The sequence below is a fragment of the Stegostoma tigrinum genome, chromosome 9, assembly GCF_030684315.1.
Source record: "Stegostoma tigrinum isolate sSteTig4 chromosome 9, sSteTig4.hap1, whole genome shotgun sequence".
In the NCBI taxonomy this organism is placed as follows: domain Eukaryota; kingdom Metazoa; phylum Chordata; class Chondrichthyes; order Orectolobiformes; family Stegostomatidae; genus Stegostoma; species Stegostoma tigrinum.
Genome location: NC_081362.1, coordinates 33337656 through 33359762, shown reverse-complemented (window position 1 = coordinate 33359762; position 22107 = coordinate 33337656). Strand labels below are relative to the sequence as shown.

The 22107-nt window shown below is 40.2% G+C and overlaps 1 protein-coding gene across 8 annotated transcripts in view; it reads left to right on the top strand.

The window, feature by feature from the left end:
* wtap (WT1 associated protein) overlaps positions 1 to 18500 on the top strand; it is an 83534-nt gene extending 65034 nt beyond the window's left edge. For all 8 annotated transcript variants that reach the window (XM_048536807.2, XM_048536813.2, XM_048536811.2 and 5 more), the window contains 3 exons: positions 2118 to 2296; positions 6752 to 6906; positions 17232 to 18500. In XM_048536807.2, coding sequence (XP_048392764.1) covers positions 2118 to 2296; positions 6752 to 6906; positions 17232 to 17833 — 936 coding nt within the window. In that variant the 3' untranslated portion in view covers positions 17834 to 18500. The remainder of the gene's footprint in view (positions 1 to 2117; positions 2297 to 6751; positions 6907 to 17231) is intronic.
* Positions 18501 to 22107: the final 3607 nt, after the last annotated feature.

Sequence of the window (22107 nt, the reverse complement as noted above, 5' to 3'; positions counted from 1 at the left end):
AGAATTATCTGGCGTTTCATTTGATAGACCATAAGACACAGGAACAGAAGTTAGGCTGTTCAGCTCATCAAATTTGCTCCGTCAGTCAATGAGATCATGGTTGATTTGATACTCCACTGTTTCCGTCTTTTCCTGTTACTGTGGACTCCGTTCCTGATTAAATATCTGTCTTATGGCTAATTTGCTTGATCATAACCAAGAAAACACGTCTTTTTTCATGCAGTACAGTGGTTAACAACATTGTCTTGGAGCCACAGTTCAAAGGCTGCCACTGTGCTTTTGAAATGGGATGGGAACAAACCAACAAAATGCTCAGATACCATTCATATTATATATCCCATACCTTGCTGCCTTGATTTCTGGTAGGATTCCCCTAAAAACAAGATACATGTGACAGGCATGTTTAGTTCAGCTCAGCTACGTTGTGTTTATTGACAAGTAAGTGTTTTGTTGGCGGCAAGATCAGATGTAAGTTTATTTTGAAATGTGCCATTAAATTTGACTGAGATGGCTGAACTGAAGAATCCTGTTTCTGAGATAAAAGACTGCTCTGTTGATTCAGGGAGATATTGTTTAAAACAACACCGTACAGTTTTGTTGAGAAATGAGTATAAAGTTATATTTTACAGAAGATGACCACTGAGATGAAGGAGCAGATCTGGGTATCTCTTATTTCTTTTGCTATAAAGTTAAACTAAATAGAAATTGGTGGACATCTTGTGAATTTGAATTATGTGTAACCTGAGATTAATATTTTAGTATTTAAGGATTAAAGCTAGTATGAATTGAAGGAGCGAACCCGGTGTATTCCTGTGTATTTCTAATAATCCACTTGTACTGTTTATTTACTATTATACTAAGCCAATTATCCTGCTTTCCTAATCAGTAAGCTACTGCAAAGTTCATGAAAGGCAACTAGAAATTTGAAACTAAATAATTGATTTTGTGGTCTATTATATTCACTGTTTTCTGCATGGAGAGGTTCTAAACACAGCAACTAAAAGTTTGGTATTGGCCTTCCAAAATTTAAAGAAAAAAAACAACTGGCTTTCCTTAGTGATAGGTAATTTTCAGTCTTGCAGTTGGTAAAAGTGTGATTTATGACCATATCTCTTCTACATGATAGAATTTGATTGTTTGAAATCTGTCCCCTCTGCCATATGAACATTTATTCTCTGTTTAATATTGTTGCTCTTTTCAGACTTGTGACTGTGTAAACTCAATTAATAAATATCTGTATCAAATGGTCATGGCTAAGAAATGTATGTGTATCTTGCATAATCTGCCTCACTTTCTGGTTAACTTGTTTTCAAACTGATAAGACCTCTCGCTGTCCACCTCAAATTTATCTTCGTTGTACTTTAGTGGTTACTGTGCTGTTGCATCACAGCACCAGGGGAGACCCGGGTTTGATTCCAGACTTGAGCGATTGTTTGTCTGTGTAGAGGTTTGCATGTTCTCCCCGTGTTTGCATGCTTTTCCTCTGGATGCTCCAGTTACCTTCCACAATCCACAGATGTGCAGGTTAGGTGGATTGGCTGTGCTAAATTAGTGAAAAAATATGGGGTTAGAGGATACATTGGGATGCTCTTTGGAAGGTCAGTGCAGACTTGATAGGCTGCATGGCCTCTATCTGCACTGTATGGATGCTACGATTCTATGTACATGTAGTACATTATCTTAGACTGTTAACTCACATTAAAAGTTTTAGGTGTTCATGATAGATAAATATGAAATATGATGTACTTTACAGATTAGGACCCATAGAGAAATACATACAAGACTAGGTAACACAAGACTAGGCTGAATTGGTTGCTGCTATTCTTCCTTTTCAGTTTCTGACTAAATGTTCAAATAGCCCGTTGTTGGATGGTAAAACATGATTACTGTGGCAAAGCATTGACTTCTGAAGCTTGACACGTTGAAACTTGACTTGTTGCTGCAGAGAAAAGGATGAGCATTTTCACTGGTGTAGAAGGCACACCTGCAGTTTTTGAGAGGCTATTGAAGAGATGAGTGGTGTTGAGATGTTGTTAGTTGATGGTTCAAAATTGTTGTATTTGCGTTAAGGTGAATCCTGTTTTGGTGACCACAACTTTTTATTTTGTTTTCAACAGAACCAGATCCAGTACCTCAAGCAAGTTCAACTGCCCAGTGCAGCTCAACTCCGATCCACCTTGGTTGACCCTGCTATTAACTTGTTTTTCCTTAAAATGAAGACTGAACTGGAACAGACTAAAGACAAACTGGAACAAGCCCAAAATGAACTGAGTGCCTGGAAGTTTACACCTGATAGGTAAACAAACAAAATACTCCCCAGTCAAGACCTCCCTGACAATCCCACTGCAAGAATGTATGGTGGGATGGCCAAGTACTCTCTTAAGAGCAAGACAGCCTCAGCCTTTGAGCAAAAAAAAATCCAGATTCATTTACTACTCAGCTTGTTATACTTAATGTAAAACATTGTCAGATGAACGTTCTGTTTCAGCTTTTTGCCCCTTCTACTTCAGAGGCCTGAAGGAGTCGGACTCTTCCAAAGAATGGGCCTGCATCCAACCAAAAAATTTCTTGCCCAATTTTAGACACTTGAAATTTGTTTTTTATAGAAGAAAATAAAGGGAGGAAAAGAAGTCACTTTTCTGCAAAAAAAGGGAATGTAAAGTCTGCTGTACACTTTCTGGTGGCTATGTTTGCAGTCTGAGTTTGGAGGAGAGAACGTAGCTTTTCTCATCTCAGACACTGGGCCTGAATTGAGTTTTCGTGTAAATTCGTTTTAAAGTAGTGGAATGCCCTGCACTCCAAACGTTGCTAGTGACCAATGGAAGTCAGTTTGGTGTAAGACTGAAGACTTCCTGCTTGTATCACGGTGAACTTTCAAGAGGTGAAAAAAAACATTGAAGTGACTTTAGAGCACAGTCAAAGGTTTCAATTTTTTGAACTGGCCATCAACTCTTGTGTTGAGTTGAATTTATAATCCATATTTCACACTGATTTGTTCTGAAGCAACCTTCCCTGTCTCGTGATTATGGTTTCTTTAACTTGATTAACTAATCAACTTGTATGTACCAGACTGTGAGTAGCCTTATAAATGTAAGCGGCAAGTGGAAAGCTAACTGTTTGGTTAGTTTTTATTTGTCAGTGAAATTTAATCCCCTTCCACTGGCTAACTGCTGGAGATACTGTTCTTTTTTCAAAACATAGCGGTTTTTTTTGTACTGGGTTTTGATTTCGAGGTGAATTATCTCCATCAGTGACTTATCTGGAAACAAGTTTGTTCAGTTGTAGAACCTAAGTGTACTGAAATTCAGTTTTATTCTGGGAACTGCAAGTGATTAATTGTATAACTGAAGGTTGCACCAGATAAAATATCACTTTGGGGAATTTTGATTTTTCTATTTTCTTTTGTCATTGGTGGAGGAATATTTAAACACAGCTGAAAGGTGGTATCATCCCCTTCCAATTGAATGAGACAATTTATCTAATTGACATTCTTCATATACAATTCAGAAAATCTGCCTGGTATGTAGCTGAAATCAGTATTACAAGTAGGTTTCAATTTCATATATAAATTATGTTGTTTCTTTATGTAGTGCTATTTCAAAATCACTTGCTTGGACACAATGTTCAAAAGAGACTAAATCTAATTTTCACAATGTGATAGCACTTGTGCACTAAACCAAACTTTAACTTCTCAGCTAAAAACACAAACTTTAAAATTCTGTTTTTAAGAAAATGAGGTGCTAAGTAGGTGCACCACACCATTTGTTTTACTTATTTTTCTGAAGCAGCCTTAGAGTTCTCAGTTCCATAAACAAAATTCCTCAACTACACTAGTTTGAATATTTGTGTCAGAAACAATATTTAGATTGCATTTTCTTGAAAATGTGTATTTTAAGAATTTTGGTGTAGCTTGAGGTGTTGAGATGTCGTGATGACTGAGAAACTTTAATACTGTGAAATTCTAACCTTTTCTGCTCACCAACTCAGGGAGGAAAAAAATTGTAGTTTTTTTTGTATTATGATGTTTTTCCAAGTGCTCATTGTAAAGCTCTGAGTGAAATTTGCTGGTGAAAATCTCACCCTATTACCCTATTTTCATATTGTGGGACGTATTCAATTTCATTGTTCAGTGTTTGTATATTTTTAATATTGCAAAATGACCTGTTTCAGTAAAAAGGAAATTTCACATACTTTTAAAACTGCAAAACTAAATTTCTTGTTCTGTGAAATGTTTGTGTTGCATCAGTCTGTACCAGTGAAGTTGGAACATCAAACTGGTAGAGGTTTATTGAAGTCAGTGGAATGTATATTTTAAACAAGGTTATCACAAAATAGCGCTCTTTGGTTTTTCTTTGAGCCTCTGTTGGTTATGCCATGCTCCTTTTCCACAAAAATATGCTCACAGTTGCTTTAATGCGCAATCCCAGGACCATACCATTTGTTCACATTTGTTCCCAGCTTTAAAATGATATGATTATTAACAGTGTGGGAACCTTACCTGGGCCTTGCAGGAATGGGTGTGTCTTAAATTTTGTGCATAAAATAGTGTTTCAAGTTCTGTGAATTTGTAAAATTTTCTTTTTTTTTGTTTAATCATGTCTTATGTCGCAGTTTAGATGTGTTGTGCAAAATAAGAATTGTGTAGTTACGTGTGGTTGTTTGTTATTATGCATCAATTGTTAATAGTACGCACTGTTTCTAAATGTAGAAGAGAAACTGTTTACAGACAGCATGACAGCTGGTCTGAGAAGAAGTTCAGGCCACAACAAATCTTTTTGTACCAAAGTATTTCAGAAAGACTGTTAAAGGTGGTGATGGATGTTATTTCAACAATGTCAGTTTCTCAAAAATTGCTTTTGCGAAGAGGGATAGAAGCACATATTTCATCGGCAATTCAGTTACAGCTTCAACTGTTTTATTTGATTCTTATTTTTAAGTCCTGTAGGAATAGGCTTACAATATAGCATGATCTCATAACCGGTATGGTTCGTATAAATCCTAATTTAACATTTAAACTACTCAGGCTGGTGTACTGCTTTTGGTCCATCATTTGAAAGTATGGTTGCGCTTTTATTTTCCTTGGAGGTGCAGGGGAAGGAGACAACAGAATTGCATTATTGTGCATTGACTATCTTCCGTTCTGCCTATATATTGTACATTTCTGCACCAGTGATGCCATCATTTGAGGGTATGGTTGTGCCTTTTTTTTTGCTTGGAGGTACGGAGAAAGGAAATAACAGAATTTTATTATTTTGCACTGACCATCTACCCATAAAATGTATGTTTCTGCACCATTTGGTTAATAGGAGCCTAGTTCCTGTGCTTCAAAAATTGTCAGCACTCAGCTGTTTGGTGTCTTTATTGTTTAAGTGTACTTGCATTGACTCAATAGATTTTAAAAGTCTTAAAGCCCATTACCACCATTTTTAATTGTGTGCTGATTGAGAGAATCTCTTGTCAACCTGTTCAACAAACTTTAGACATTTTGTTACTATTCTTGGCTCTTTATTAGTTTTGGTGCCATCTTTTCTGTTTTAAATCCACTGCAGAAACATGATGAGTTTAAAATATGAACTATTTTCAGATGGCCCAATATAACTTATTGTTTTCTACCTCTCTTCATTTTAAGTTTCATTAGAGTTATTTGTGGTACATTCTAAGGCACCAATAGTGTTCTGTCTACTTGGGTTGAAATTTGAGTGATGGTTTCCCATTGATCATGATTGGCCTCATGACTAAGTTGAAACCTGTTGCTGTTCTCATCCAGTGTATATACAGGCCCATCTCATCACAGGATCTTGTATAATCAAGAATGGGTGTTTGAATCTGATTTATCCTTTCTTTACAAGGTTCCCTCAAAATTGGCTGTTGGCCAAATTTTAGTAATATGTAGTCGCTCTAGCTAAGATCAGCTAGGTCATTACAGCCCTGGGATCAAACGTTGGATGGTGATTTGAATATGTTCCTACCACAGAGTATCTGAGAACTTCGAATAATTGTTAATTGAGTTGACACCATTGTACTTCATCGTGTGGATGCCTTTTTTTAAATTTCCCTCCCTTAAGGTCAGAGTTTCATGTGTATAAACTTGTGCATTTTGTTTAGCTGGCCATATGTTTAATCAGATTGAGTTCATACTATTATGCATGAGAACTCTGGATATATTAAATTTGGTTTGAGTTCAGCGCTGCAAAGAAATCTTCTGCTGGAGGTGGCTGACATTTGCTTCCAGAGCATCACTTCTTTCCAGCATGGTGGCACAGTGGTTAGCACTGCTGCCTCACAGCACCAGGGACCCGGGTTCAGTTCCAGCCTTGGGCGACTGTCTGTGTGGAGTCTGCACATTCTCTCTGTGTCTGCGTGGGTTTCCTCCCACAGTCCAAAGATGTGCAGGTTAGGTGGATTGGCCATGCTAAATTGCCCATAGTGTTCAGGGAGGTGTAGATTAGGTGGGTTATAGGGGGATGGGTCCAGCTGGCATGCTCTGAGGTTCGGTGTGGACTTGTTGGGCCGAAGGGCCTGTTTCCACACTGTAGGGATTCTGATTCTTAATTTCTTTATGCAAAACATATTAATTAGCAAGGTTTTAACAGGGGGGGTATGAAAAAAATTATGTATTTAAGACGGAAGAACCCAAGTGGCTGAAGTACGTCGGGCAACAAATGTTTGAGCTTTAATAGCATGTATGGTGATCTCCACTTTATGAAGAACTGTCATTGCCCTCTGTGATGGTAAGTGTCTGTCTTTACAGCCAAACGGGGAAAAAGTTGATGGCCAAATGTCGGATGTTAATTCAGGAAAACCAGGAGCTAGGAAGACAGCTGTCCCAGGGACGTATTGCACAACTGGAGGCTGAATTAGCTTTACAGAAGAAGTACAGTGAAGAGCTCAAAAGCAGTCAGGATGGTGAGTGGAATTCAGTACTGAGTTCTTAATTGCATATGATGAAAGGAAAAACATTCTTTCAGAATAGCACTTTCTGTAACATGTATGGGCATCACTTGCCATTTTTCATGGGTAAAGACAAGGGTTTTTTTTTGTACTTAAGACCCAGCTTCATCTTTCCTACATTTCTTGACTCTACTGTTGAAGTTTCAGACTGCTGAACCAACATCCACTACTGGATGAACAAAATCTATTCAATTTAAAAAGGAATATTAAAGCAGTTGCTTTTTGGGTCCTCACTTCTAAGCTCTGTTCCACAGATGTTTTTACGAGCTGCCCTAGAGATCCACTACCTTGTTCTAAGAAAGGGTTACCAGACCCAAAACGTTAACTTTGTTTTTTTCCTTCACAGATGTTGCCGAACCTGCTGAACTTTTGCAGCAAGTTTGTTATTGTTCTTTTTCCTGACAACTGGTCTGAGCTTTGTATCTTTCCCTAAGCTTTTCTCATATTTGACCCAAAGATGAGTTTATCCTCTAATTTGCATCATCAGTAAGACTGCTTGTTACCACCTCTGCAGCAAGGTCTTATTTTGTCTGTCTCCACTCATCTGTTCCAGGAATCAGTTATGCCATCATCACCTCCAGATGAGACTATTCCAATGCACCTTTTGGCTAGTCTCCCATATTCCACCCTTCATAAACTTAAAGTTATCCAAAGTGTTGTCAACCGTGACTTCACAGTCAACCCATCATTGATGCATATTAATAGCCAGTCAAGCAGTGCTTAATTTTAAAATTCTCATCCTTTGTTTTCAAATCCCTTATCTTCAAGGGAGAATATAGTAGAGGTGCTGATAATTGTCAGTTTTCGCCTCTGATGGCTGGAGAGATGCGAGAGGACAGCCAATGTGGTACACTTCACAAAGAAGGAGCAAGAAATAAACCTAGAAATTGCAAACCAGTCACTGTAACTTCGGTGGTAGGGAAACTGTTGGAAACAGTTGAGATACAACTAATCTGTACTTAGATAGGCAGGGATTAATCACGAACACTCAACATGGTTCTGTTAAGGAGAGGTCATGTCTAACCAACTAAATTGAAAAAAGTATTCAAAGAGATGACCAAATGTATAAATGAAGGCAATACATTTGATGTATTTTACTTGGACTTCAGCAAGACTTTTGATCAGGCCCTACGTGAGAGACTGATAGCAAAAGGAAGAGTTCATAGGGTCCAGAAGGATTTGGCTCATTTCCAGAATTGGGTGAGTGGCAGGAAGCAGAGAATGTTGGTTAAGGGGTATTTTTGTAATTGGACTGTGTCCAAAGGGGTTCAGCAGCGATCTGTGTTGGGACTGATCTGTGGTATATAAATGATTTTGAAGGATTGCTCAGTAAATTTATGGATGATAGAAGAATTGGTGGGTGGTAAATATTGAGGAGAATGGCCTTGCGTTACAGGAGGATATGGATGGGCCTGTCAGATGGATTGATCAGTTGCCGATGGAATTCGATTTGGATAAGTGTGAGGTGATGCACTTGGGCAGGAAAAATGAGACAAGGCATGATGAGCATTAGGAACCAGGGAGCACCCAGGATCAGGGGGACCTTGGTGTGCATGTTCACTGGTTTCGTAGGATAGTAGGACAAGTACTTCAGTCAGGTGGAATGCTTGTCTTTATTAGCCGAGACATAGAGTTTAAGAGCATGGAGGCTATGCTGGTACTATTGAAAACTGGCTAGGCTGCAGCTGGAATAGTGTGCGCAGTTCTGGAATCCGCATAGGAGGGATATGATTGCATCAGAGAGAGCACAGATGAAATTGACCAGATAGTTGTTTGGGTTGGAGAATTTTATGTATGAAGAGATTGATTAAACTGGAATAACAAGGTGTAGAGCTGGATGAACACAGCAGGCTGAGCAGGAAGGCTGAAGCTTCGGGCCTAGATTTTCCCCCCCCCCCCCTTCAAAATTTCTGAAGTAGGGTCTAGGCCCAAAACGTCGGCCTTCCTGCTGCTCTGCCTCTTGGCCTGCTGTGTTCATCCAGCTCTACACCTTATCTCAGATTCTCCAGCATCTGTTCCTACTATCCTTGATTAAACTGGAATTATTTTCCAGTAATGGGCAAGAGGTTTAGGGAGATGAGGGAAAATGTTTTGATTCAGGAATTTGTGGAATCTCTACAGTATAGAATCAGGCTGTTCAGCTCATTTTGTCCATACCAGGGAATGCTGTTTAATTTGTGGGGTTAGAAGAGGTCACAAAAGAGGGTGTCATAGAACAGCAGGAGAAATGTCCTTCAGACCAAAGAGTTCAACCTACTCTCACTTGTAACCCTGTATTGCCTGTTACTAATCCACCTAGCCTACACGTCCCTGGACAATACAGGCAATTTAGCCTGGCCAATCCACCTAATCTGTCTATCTTTTGGATTGTTGGAGGAAACCCACACAGACACTGAGAATGTGTATAGACCTTGTGTGATCAACTGAGGGTGGAATTGAACTCAGCTCCCTGGCGCTGTGAGGCAGCAGTAATAACCATTGAGTCACTGTGCCTATGATGCTGGCAGACTGGAACTCACCACGTTTAAGAGGCAGGAACCTTCCACATTTCAGAAGTAATTAGACATGTACTTGTAATGCCATTACATACAAGACAGTGCTGGAACATGGTATTAGAATAGTTAAGTGGTTGTTTTCGACTAGCATGGATGCTATGGTCTGAAGGACCTTTTTCTGCTGTACTGTAGACCTCTGTGACATGCTCCTTTGCAACGTGTTCTTAACCCCACAAATCTACACCAGCTGTGTTCCTTATTCTGAATGCCTTGAGTTTGATCTAGTCACTTCCTCCATTCATTGTGGCTAGTGCTTTTAGTTGAATAAACCCTAAACTCTGACCCCTTCCCTATGTTTCTTTTTCTACCCTCTTTCCTATCCCCTTAAATTGGCCTCTCTTCGTCTTGACCTGATACTGGTTTATATGGCTTGGTGGTATATTTTTGTTTAATGCTCATTCTTTGAAGTGCCTTAGAATGTTTTATTTAATCTTAAAGATGCTGCATAATTCGTTGTTTGAAATTTAGTTCAAGAACAAAGAAAATTACAGCACAGAAACAGGCCCTTTGGCCCTCCAAGCCTGCGCCGATCAAGATCCTCTTTTGTTCTCTCAAAATCCATAGAATTCCTGCAGTGTGGAAACAGGCCCTTCAGCTTAACGAGTCCACACGGACCCTCAGAGCATCCCAACCTATGAATTCTACCAATATTTTGCTCACATCAATGAAAGAAATGTCAGCTTGTCTAATTTGGATGTGCTTTTCTGACTCAGAAGTTCAGACTTAAGCACCCTAACCTGTACTCAAAATGCTGCATTATCAGAAGATCACTTTTTTTTCAGTAGTGTCTTGACAGCCTGTAAGAATGAAAGATCATGTGCTGTTCAGAAGCATAAATAGTTCTGTCCTAGTCAATATTTCCCTGTCATCTACTTCAACCAGTTGCTGTTTGCAGAACTTGGAACAAAATCATTATATTTTTTCATCTGAAAATACAACAAAAGTAAGTAGTAAATATTTAGTAATAATAGTAATGGAGTATTAAGTAATAAATATAAATATTAAACTGATATTGAATGACGGTGCATGAAGTAATGTTAGAACGTAATTTGCGTGCATAGTAGGTTTTTTGATCCTGAAGATTTATTCAGCTGAAGGTCAGTATTTTCACAGAACTGGGAATAGATTATAACAGTGCAGGAGGAACGCAGCAGACCAAGCAGCATCAGAGGGGTAGGAAAGCTAACATTTCGGATTGGGACCCTTCTTCAGAAACGGGGGAGGGGTAAGGGAGCTCAAATAAATAGCGAGGAGGGATGGGCCTGAGGATGATAGATGGGATGGTGATAGGTGCGTGCAGGTAGGCAGTGGTGGGGATTGGTCAGTGAGGTGGGAGGAGTGGATAGGTGGGAGAGTAGACAGACAGGTCAATGAGGCAGGGATGAAAGAGAGGGTTGGTCATGGGATGAGGCGAGGGGTGGGAGGATCTTGAAACTGGTAAAGTTCACATTGAGACCGTTGGTTTGTAGGCTCCCAACGTGGAATATGAAGTGCTGCTCCCCCAGTTTCCGGGTGGCTTGGTTGTGACGCCAGAGGATGCGTAGGTTGGACATTTTATCATGGGAGGTGGAGTTGAAGTGGTTTGCGACTGGAAGGTGTTCTCATTTGTTGCGAACAGAATGCAGGTGTTCTACAGAGCAGTCTCCAAGCCTTCATTTGGTCACTCTGACGCAGAGGAGGCCACGTCGGGAGCACAGGATGCAGTAGACCACGTTAGCAGATGTGCAGGTGAACATCTGTCTGATGTGGAAATTGTATTTTAGATCCTTGGATGGAGGTGTAAGGGCCGGTGTAGCACTTCCTGTGGTTGCAGGGAAAAGTGATGTGGCATGTGGGGAGTGTGGAGCGGACAAGGGAATCACAGAGAGCGGTCCCTACAGAAGGCAGATAGGGACATTGGGGAGGGAACTGTATCCTTGGCTGTAGGGTCAGATTGCATGTGGTGGAAAATGATACATTGAATCCTGAGATTAGTGGTTTCAAGGGGATTGTGTCTTTGCCCCCGCAACAAAAACAATGTCAGGGCAGAGGTGTGGGAAACACGAGAGGCCGGATGTTGATGGGGTTTCAACGTTCCATTCTCTGCCACCTGCAATCTGACCCCACAACCAATGATATATTTCCCTCCACATCCCAATCTGCTTTCCATAAGGAACACTCTCCTCGGCCCCCTCATCTGCTCCACACTCCCCAACAGCCCCAGCACCTTTTCCCTCCCACCTGTCCGCTCCTCCCACCTCACTGACCAATCCCCATGACAGCGCCTACCTGCACTCACCTATCCTCGTTCCACCTACCTTCCCCATTCCCACCCCTCCCCTCTCTCTCTTTATTTCAGAGCTCCCTTTCCCCTCCCCCATTTCTGAAGAAGGGTCCCAACCCAAAACGTCAGCTTTCTAATCTCTTTTCATAAACCCTTTTTCCTGCCATTGGTATGCTTTTGAGAGGTTTTCTGATTTCTTACTATGGCTGAAGCTCAGCAGAAAAGAAATTCCAGCCACATTTAATTGGGTGTTTATATTGGCTAAATCATTAACTTTTTTTTGCTTAATGTTGGCTAGAAAAAGGAAAATGATACAAATAATTTTTCAGAAGACCTTTTTTATTCATTTGGATTTCTTAACAATTAGTTTGTTACTGGTTAGATCAGCATTTATTGCCCATCCTTAATTGTCTGAGGACAGTTAAGAGTCGACCACATTGTTGTGGGTCTGAAGTCACATCTAGGGAAGACCAGGTAGAGGCAGCAGTTTCCTTCTCTAAAAGATATTAGTGAACTAGATGGGTTTTTCCAACAATTGATGGTTTTGTGATCATCTTGATTCCAGAACTTTTATTGAATTTAGGACCTCAGAATATTTACTCGGTCTACTAGATCTAGCAATAATACCATTAGGTCATCGCCTCTTTTAAAGTGTCACAGAAAGGTTTGTTACCAAAGTCTACATCATCAAAGACACTGCAGCTGCAGAAATGTGGAGATGACTTTGGATTAGAAAACATTGGAAACTAAAAGACTAGACTCTGGAAACCTGAAGTAAAAATAAATGCTGGAGACAGTCTGACCACATCCGTGAAGAGAGAAGCCGAGTTAACGTTTGAAGTTAAATATGACTATTTTGAACAGTGAAGAAATGTGGGTGCTGGTATGCTCTGGGTTCCTAGCTGGAATCTCTTTGCCACTTATACCTTCCATGCTTTTCATCATTATGCTTTATCTGTATATCAGTAAATTTACAAATTACAAAGTTGCAGGATAAACTTGTGTTGATTTGTTTGCTGTCAATGAGAAATGTCTGCAGTTTGGCAGAATTCTATTTTTTTGGATCATGAGGTTTCACCTTTTCCATTTTCTTTCCAACTTCTGGTTCACGTTGGCTGCTGCCCATTTTCAAGTGTTGACATGGATAGGATGGTATTAGAGGTGTATTGACATGGATAGAGAACCGGTTGGCAGATAGAAAGCAGAGAGTTGGAATAAACAGGTCCTTTTTCAGCGTGGCAGGCAGAAATGAGTGGGGTGCTGCAAGGTTCAGTAGTGTGACCTCAGCTGTTCACAATGTACTTTAATGATTTGGATGAAGGAACTGAATGCAATATCTCCAAATTTGCAGATGACACTAAACTGGGTGCCAGTGTGTGTTGTGAGGAAGATGCTTAAGAGGCTGTAGGGTGACTTGGAGAGGCTGGCTGTGTTGGCAAATACAATATATTGTGGGTAAATGTGAGGTTATCCACTTTAATTGCAAATACAGAAAGGCAGATTATTATCTGAATGGTGGCAGTTTACGAAATGTTGAGGTGCGACGTGACATGAGTGTCATGGTGGAATGTCGCTAAATGCAGGAAGAACGTACCCAATGTTGGAGAAGCCTAGAACTAGGGGTTACAGCCTAAGAATAAGGAGTCAAGACAATTCAGGACTGAGATGGAGAGGAATTTCTTCACTAAGAGTTGTGAAGCTGCTGAGGCCAGTTCATTAGGTATATTCAGGAGGGAGCTGGATGTGGCCCTTGCAGCTAAAGGGATCAATGGGTATGGAGAGAAAGTGGGAATGGAATACTGAGATTGTGTGATGAGCTGTGATCATATTGAATGGTGACACAGGCTCAAAGGGCTAAACGGCCTACTCCTGCACTCACTCACTATGCTCCTGCTGTTCACATTTGCAGTTTGACCAACTTGGTTGCAAAGACCTTTAGAAGAATGAGACATGATAAGAAACTGAAGGTCTTGAAGAGTCCTGAGAGGGTTAATGTTGACAGGATGCTTTCCCTATATTAGATAAGAATAGGGAACATAGTTTAAAATATGGAATCAATTATTTGGGATGAAGTTGAGAATTTAGAGGGTCATATCTTTCATACTGTAATCTCAGTGGTGAAAGTGTTGTCTTTGACTATTTTTAAAGCAGAACAGGTAGATTCTTGACCAACAGAGGAATTGAAGCGCTTTGGAGAGAGGTAGGAAGTGGATTACACAGTCAGATCAGCTGTTATCTTATTAAATGCAGAGCAGGCTCGGGGGCCATTATGAGTTCCTCCTTTGTTTACAATTGTAAGGTTGCATGTCCAGTAGTGGTTAGCAGCTGCACATTCTCTCTCTAATTGCTGCATGCTATCAGAAGGACCAGAATGTAGGGGTGAGAAGAGCATTGGTTGCTGAACAAGCTGTTGGTATGTTTGGACGTGCAAAAGGCAGTCCCATGAAACTGCTAAATATAGGAAAGTTGCTGCAGAAGGCTTAAACATTGCAGAGTGGCTGAAGTGGGCAAGTGCACCATGGTCAGTCATGGGGAATGCCATTCTGGACTTTAGTTAGCGTCATTCAGTCCTGGTGGAAGGCACACTAACTTTTTTTTTTACAATGTCACAATGTGATTGTCAGGAAGAGTAGTAGGGTAGTCAGCTGTTCATTGAGAATTCAGAAAAGACTGGATTTCAAATGAGATGAATTTGAAGAAGACTGGAGGGGAGATGGGAAAGAAGCTAGAGAGAGGGGTGTTAAACAAAAGCTGGGAGGAAGCTTGCTTAGGCAAGGGAAAGGAAGTAGAGGCAAGTAATGCGATGGACCTGCTACCAAAGAAATTCAAGAATCTTGCAAGTTGTGTCAGGATGGAGAGGTACATGGGTTATGCTCAGAATCTCTGTTCCTCAGGGTAGATATTTTCTAATCAACCTGTTCAGAGATATTATACACCTCCTTGAGTAGATGGGACTTTGAACCCAGGTTCCCTGGCTCAGAAGCAGGGATGCTATCACTGTGCCCACAAGAGCCCTTGTTTCTCAGGGTAGGTGTGGTTTTAATCAACTGTTGAGAATGTTCCTCAGGATAGTTCCCAGACCTAACCATCTCTGCTTTGTCAGTGATTGTCCTTCCATGATGAGGTTGGAAGTGGGGATGTTTGATTAAATTAAACTGAAGTTATGCAGTGATACCTGCACATTATTCAGGCTTGTGTTAGTTACATTTGTGCCATACAAGCCTACTCAAGAGCATCTCCAACAAGAGAGAATCTAATTATGCATGTTTGGCATTCATTGGCAGAACCCTCACTTGAATCCTTGCTGTCAACATCTTGGGATTACCATTAATGAGAAACTAAACCTGTTCAGTCATCTAATTACTGTTCCGACAAGAGTAGATCAGTCAGAAAATTCTGCAGTGAGTTCTTGTCTGTTACCCAAAAGCCTATCTAATATTGAAAGGGTTTGAGTCTGGAATCTAGTGGAATACTCTGCATTTTGTTGAATGTAAGTCAGTCCATGAACATTAGAGAAGCTCAACATCCAGAATGAAACCAGCTTGATTGGTACTTCATCCATTATCTTAACCGTTCAGTCCCTGCATGGCCCATGAACGGTGACAGCAGGGTACATGCACTGCAACAGTTAAGCCTATTTTTAATATCATCTTCCAAGCCTTGGATCTCCGCTATTTAGTACCTACAAGGCAGCTGACATATGGACCCTGAGATTTCCCCTTCCAAGCCATCCAACTTTGAACTGTATCACCTTTCTTCAGTTTTCAAAATCCTGGAACCACACTTCTAAACCTCCTGTCCCTTACCTTAAGTCTGTGCCTGCTGTCAGTGATGCTTTCACCAAGGGAAAGTTACTTCTTGTCTACCCCAAATGTGCACCTCATAATTTTATACAGCTTAAGGGATTAATGAAGAGAAAAATGAAGAATTTGCCAGTTCAGTGGCTTCAAGATGGATAATAGGCCTTCAGAAATCCTTGAACAATGTTGTATTCCAAGCATATGCATTTTACTTGAATTTGAGTCACTGATTTGTGCAGACAACCTCTGTAGACTGCTGGAGACTTTTACTTGCCTCTTACAGAGTGGGCTTTTTTCCCGTTAAAAACTAGCTAATAAAACTTAAGAGTAATTCAGCGTCAAGTCTAGTAGCTTCCACACACTGTGCCTTCTGCCCAAAACCCCAGGATAAACCAGTTTAAGCAACGTTTTTTCTCTATTGTTTCAACATTGTTTTTGATTGGCAGCACTAGTCTTTCCTTGATTTGATCTATTCAACATCCAACCAGCCGCTGGTCCTTAAGCTGCATATCTTAGTGCTGAAATAAGTGGTGTTCCAGGAGCGGTAATGAACCTGCAGCTATTTCTCCAGGCCAGTTCCTGTAAGCAAACATCAGTTTGGACATTCTTTCTCCCTCTGCAAAACATGTTGCTGCTCAAAACCATCGATGTTCAACACTCGATTCCAAACCAAAAAAAATGAGAAAAACAAAACCAAAATGAAAGCCTCATCAAGCAAGTATAAGTGTTCTCAAATGTTTGTTGTCCTTGTCCCTCTGGGTAATAGAGGTTGCGGTTTTGAAAGATATTGTCAAAACAGGCTTGGTGAGTTAGTGTTTCTTCTTGTGGATGGTCAATACCATGTGATGGGAGTTGAATGAGCTGCTTTGCTCTGGATAGTGTGATGTTAGAGCTGCACCCATCTAGACAAGTAATGAGTATTGCAACACATTCCTAATTTGTGTTTCTTAGATGGTGGACAGGAATTGGGGAGACAAAAGTTGAATTCTCTCAAAATTCCTATCCCCTCTCCAAATTTTATAGGCACAGTACTTTTATGGCTGATCTGGTTGGTTTCTTGTCAGTAGCTCCAAAGTGGTGTTAGTGGAAGATTCAGCAGTAGTAATGCTGTTGAATATCAAATGGTGATGGTTATCAGAGATAGTCATTGCCTGCCACAGATTCTGCTTATCTAATGCCTTCTATGACAAATGTTTCTCGTTATAGAAGGCATTTGATAATCAGAATGTGTGTCAAGTGTTTCTTGTCATTTGTGAGCCCACACCTGAATGCTGGCCAGGTCTTGCTGTATTAGACACTGACTTGCTTTATTGACTTAGTAGTTAGACTTGGCAAATACAATTGTTAAACAAATGTCAATTCAGACCTTCTGAAAATAAAAATTATTTTAGGAATATCCAAACTTTGATATATTTACTAATCAAACCTTTGCATTGTGATAAAGTCACTGATATTTTAATTGGACTTAAAATAACTTTTTTTTAGATTATTCAATGTTAACACTTCTTTAAAGGTAGTATTACTGGAGTTTTCTTCATGTGCGTTGCATGAATGTTTCAAAGTTTTCTGTAGTAAGTATTTGCTCTGATACACATGTTTTAATACATTTTCGATAGGTTCCCAGCTCCAAGTTAGTGATTTTTTTTATATCTTTCTGCGTAGAGTTGAATGATTTCATTATCCAGCTTGATGAGGAGGTGGAAGGGATGCAAAGCACTATCATGGTTCTGCAGCAACAGCTGAAGGAGGCACGCCAGCAGTTGGCTCAACTTCAAGGACAGCAGCATCATCAGGTGTTACTGTCCGGATCTAGTAGGACTCCAGCGCCTGAGCCTTCCGCACAGCGGGAAAGCATTACTAAAGACTGCAGCCGACTTGTGAATGGACCAGCAAATGGAGATTCATCTCCACAAGGGAGAGCTGCAGCTGCCTTTCAAGACCAACCCAACCTTTACAGAGAGTTAAGTAGCACAGAGGATGATTTTCCATCATCTCCGGGCAGTGGGAATAAACTGTCAAACCACAGTGAAGAAAGGTTGGACCAAGCAGGCAGCAGTAACGTGTATCAGCTAGGTGCTGGATATGAGAGTGTAGACTCCCCCACTGGTAGCGAGAACTCTCTTACTCAGCACTCAAATGACACAGACTCCATCAATGACCCTCAGGAAGATAAGCCATTTGTTGTGAAAGGTACCAGAACTATGGGTTCCTGCCACATTCAGAATGGGTTGGACTTGGTCAGCACACAGGGGTCAGTTTTGTAACATTTAACAGGCATTGTTTGCAGTCTTTTTTTATATAGTATCTTTTTATTTGGCTGATGGCTGTTCAGTGACTGTTGAAGCTAGTGTGTAATTTTGTTTAAAATTCAGCTTTTGTGTTTTTGATTTCTTGTAAAATTGTTGCTCCAGTTTAAATTTTTTAAAGCATCATATTGCATTGGCTGTTATTGTTGATACATGTAGACTCAGCTATTTTTATATGATTTAATCTGAATAAAATGTATTACTACAACTTAAATATTGGGGAGAAAAGTTGTGTAAAAACTGGGGGCCTGTATACATCTTGTGAAAAGCTACTGGCATTTTTCATAACTGTTGTACAGACCTGCAGCAAGAGAAGGTTGTATCAAGTATGTGTGATGATTATGTAAACTTGGCAGTAGCGGTTGTTATTTCTCCAAAGGGAGTTTGGATGTTTTACTTGCTATGTTCAGGTTTGCAGAGTCTGTGTAGTTTGTTAACTACAATTTTTTTCCACCATGCATACATGTACATTTTCCCCAGTGACAAGATTGTGTTAAAGAATTAGTGTATATTGTTACCCAGTTTCTAGGCAAGAGTTGTTTCCTCTGTAATGCATATTCTGTGACGATTTCCAGAAATCCCTCACCTGTACTGACCAAACCTAATAAAGTCTTTTAATATCCAATATTTTGTATTTCACTTTCAGTGAGTTATTTATTATGAAATATAAGTCAAGGTGTTGCTGGTTTGGACAAGTGTATATTATTTCCTAAGATGCTTTGGAAGTTGAGGTTACATTCATCACTACTGAGAAGTTTTGGCCATTACGTATGAGTGTCTATTACAGAAAATGTTAGTTCTTCCTATCAGAATGTTCATCAGCCTTATAACCAGTAATGAGAAGGAGGGAAGTAGATGTCATTGTCATGATTGACTAATTGCTGGAACTGTTATTGAATGACGTTAAATCTACATTGCTTTTTTTAAAACAAAAGGTTAATCTTGCAACAAAATCTTCTGCCATGAGTGGTTCCAGTTGATCATGTGATCATAAAGCTGCAATAGTTGGAATTTTTATACAAATGTAACTCACTTTTAAGTACTGTCTAACAAAATTACAGTTTAACTTTTTGAATTTAACTTTTTAAAACTGCTAGAATGTACAAGCTATACAGAAATTAACTGTTGCTAATGGGTGGTTTCTGTTAACTGTCAATCAGTTGCAAGTGGTTATGTGAATGGATAATTCCTGAGAGCAGTAAATTGATTGCACAATTAAAAAGGTGTCGTTCAAAATGAATATTGGTGTATAGTGAGTTCTTTGTGAACAGAATGGAAATGTTGGCAATTTGCTGAAGAGAAGTTGGTGCTGGTTTGTTTTGGCTCTAATGCTTGTGGTTGCTGGTGTAAGACTCTGGCAGTATTCCATTGCTTAGTGCAAATTAATATCGAGAAAGAAAAAGATTATATGCATATAATCTGCAATAAGAAATGGCAGAGCAAAACACCATTCGCTGTTAGAGTGACATCGTATTGTGAATAGAACTAGAATTGACTGGAGGTCAGGGTGGGGCAGGATGTAATGTGGTGGAGATTCAATAATTAGGGGGACAGAGAATTCATAAATCATAGAATCCTGACCGTGTGGAAACAGGCCCTTCTGCCCCACAAGTCCACACCGAACCTTGGAGCATCCCACCCAGAGCCATCCTCCTGTAACTACACATCCCTGAACACGATGGGCAATTTAGCATGGCCAATCCACCTGGCCTTGCAAATCTTTGGACTATGGGAGGAAACTGGAGCACCTAGAGGAAACCCACGCAGACTCAGGGAGAACGTGCAACCTCCACACAGACAGTCACCTGAAGGTGGATTCGAACCCAGGTCCCTGGCGCTGTGAGGCTGCAGTGCTAACCACTGTGCCACCCCATTATTTGTAAGTAGGATCAAGAGACCTGTGTGGTTAATTGCCTCCCTAGTTGTAGGACTCAAACAATTCAAACCAGCTGAAATATTTAGAGGGGGTGATCAGTTATTATGATCTAATTGGGGAATGGGAGGCATGAGGTCTCATTTGGATAACATCAGAAAGCAGGAGCTAAATTATAGAACAGAACCTTGTAATTTCTGGAGTATTATCCAGTGCGCAAACTGGCTTTGTGAGATAACAGTATATAATCTGTTATGACAGGCAAAAGTGTTCCCAAAACACCTAGAGAAGCTAGACTTTCCCTTCATAATCTATTAAAAGAAAAGAAATCCCTGATCTCCACTTTACAAGTAACAAGAAACAATTTGTTTAACCCAACAATGAACAAATTAATAAAATTACTAACAAACTGACAGTTCCCCCTTAGACGATTAACTACTCCTTAACTAATCTAAATTCTACTGGAATGGTATTTAAGTAAAGACAAGTATAAACCCAATAAACTTAATCTTCAAATTTGCACAGACTGTCTTCTGGAATCTTCTGTTGTCTCTGCTGTTTTCACGAAAGCCTTCTGTTAATTGTGCTGTTAGGGAATTTTTATCTCTATAAATTCATCCATGAGGACTTTTAGCTGAAAAACCATGGTACCTTTTGTTTACTTAGATGTTTTTTCCCTGAGAGCTGAAAAATGCTAACTCTAGCAGGTGGCATTTGTCTCTTTCTCAGATGGCAGTTGGCTTTCTTCGATTTTCCATATGTCCTCATCTTATATACCCATAATGACATATTCGAATTCTTGTAATATGTTTGTTTTTTGGGTTGTCAACACCATCAGATTTAAATTTAATTGGTTTTCTGTACCTAGGTGCTTTGTTTAAATTAGTTGGCCAAATTCAAGTTTGTCACAACATCAAAACAAGACTACTGTTTTGCCTGCCACCTGCAAGGTTTCTTTGATACACTTGTTTCAGTTTTTGAGGCTTTCTGTACTGGCAACTTCACTGCTGCTGACATACATAATTTGTTAAAGTTCTAACTCCAGACAAATCTTTTATAGGAACCACATGTTTTAGCTTCCTGCCTTCCCCTTCACAATTACTCTACCTATCTCAATCATTGTCTTTCACTACCCAAGGTTCTTTAACTAATCCCACAAATTACTACCTGGGGGATAGTTGGCAGCCGGCCAGGCTGGAACTCATCTTGACATTTTTGTGTCTCCTGACATTGCTGAATTGTTTTGCAAGGAGTTTCTGAGCTGCTTTATACACAAGTCTGTATGCCACGTGTATGCCTTATTTGAAATTATCTGAGCATGTGACCAATTCTGAGTAGGTAGAGACGGCAGTTAGGAATTTCCTGCAATCTTATCAGAGTTCAGTGACTCTGCATAATTCCACTCTCATAACAGCCTTTTGTTAAGCCTCTTCATTCAGCTTTATAACAACATACTCTCTCTTTCCCACCCCCCCCCCCCTCCCCACCCCACAGTGGTCCTCAGATTAATCTTTGGATAAAAGAGCAAACAAAGAAAATTACAGTACAGGAACAGGCCCTTTTGGCCCTCAAAGCCTGCACAGATCCAGAACCTCTATCTAAACCTGTCTGCCTACTTTTCAAGGATCCTTATCCCTCTGCTCCCTGGCCATTCATGAATCTGTCTAGACACATCTTAAATGACGCTATCATGCTTGCCTCTATCACCTCCACTGGCAATGTGTTCCAGGCACCCACCACCCTCTGCATAAAGAACTTTCCATGCATATCTCCCTTAAACTTGTCCCCTCTCACCTTGAAATCGTGATCCCTAATAATTGAGACCTCACTCTTGGGGGTGGAGGAGGGAGCTTCTTGTTATCCACCCTGTCTATAATCTCTCATGATTTTGTAGACCTCAATCAGGTCTCCCCTCAACCTCTGTCTTTCTAATGTAAATAATCCTAATCTATTCAACCTCTCTCCATAGCTAGTGCCCTCCATACCAGGCAACAATCATAGTGAACCTCCTCTGCACCCTCTCCATAGCATCCACATCCTTTTGGTAATGTGGTGACTAAAACTATGTGCAGTATTCCAAATGTGGTCGAAGCAAAGTCCTATACAACTGTAACATGACCTGCCAAATCTTATGCTTTCGTTCATCAGACAGGGTATTGAGTATGTCATATGCTGCCTTGACCACTTTATCAACCTGCGTTGCCACCTTCAGGGTACAACGGACCTGAACACCCAGATCTTTCTGTGCATCAATTTTCCCAGGGCTTTTCCATTTACCGTACAGTTCACTCTTGAATTGGGTCTTCTAAAATGCATCACCTCGCAATTGCCTGAATTGAAATCCATCTGCCATTTCTCC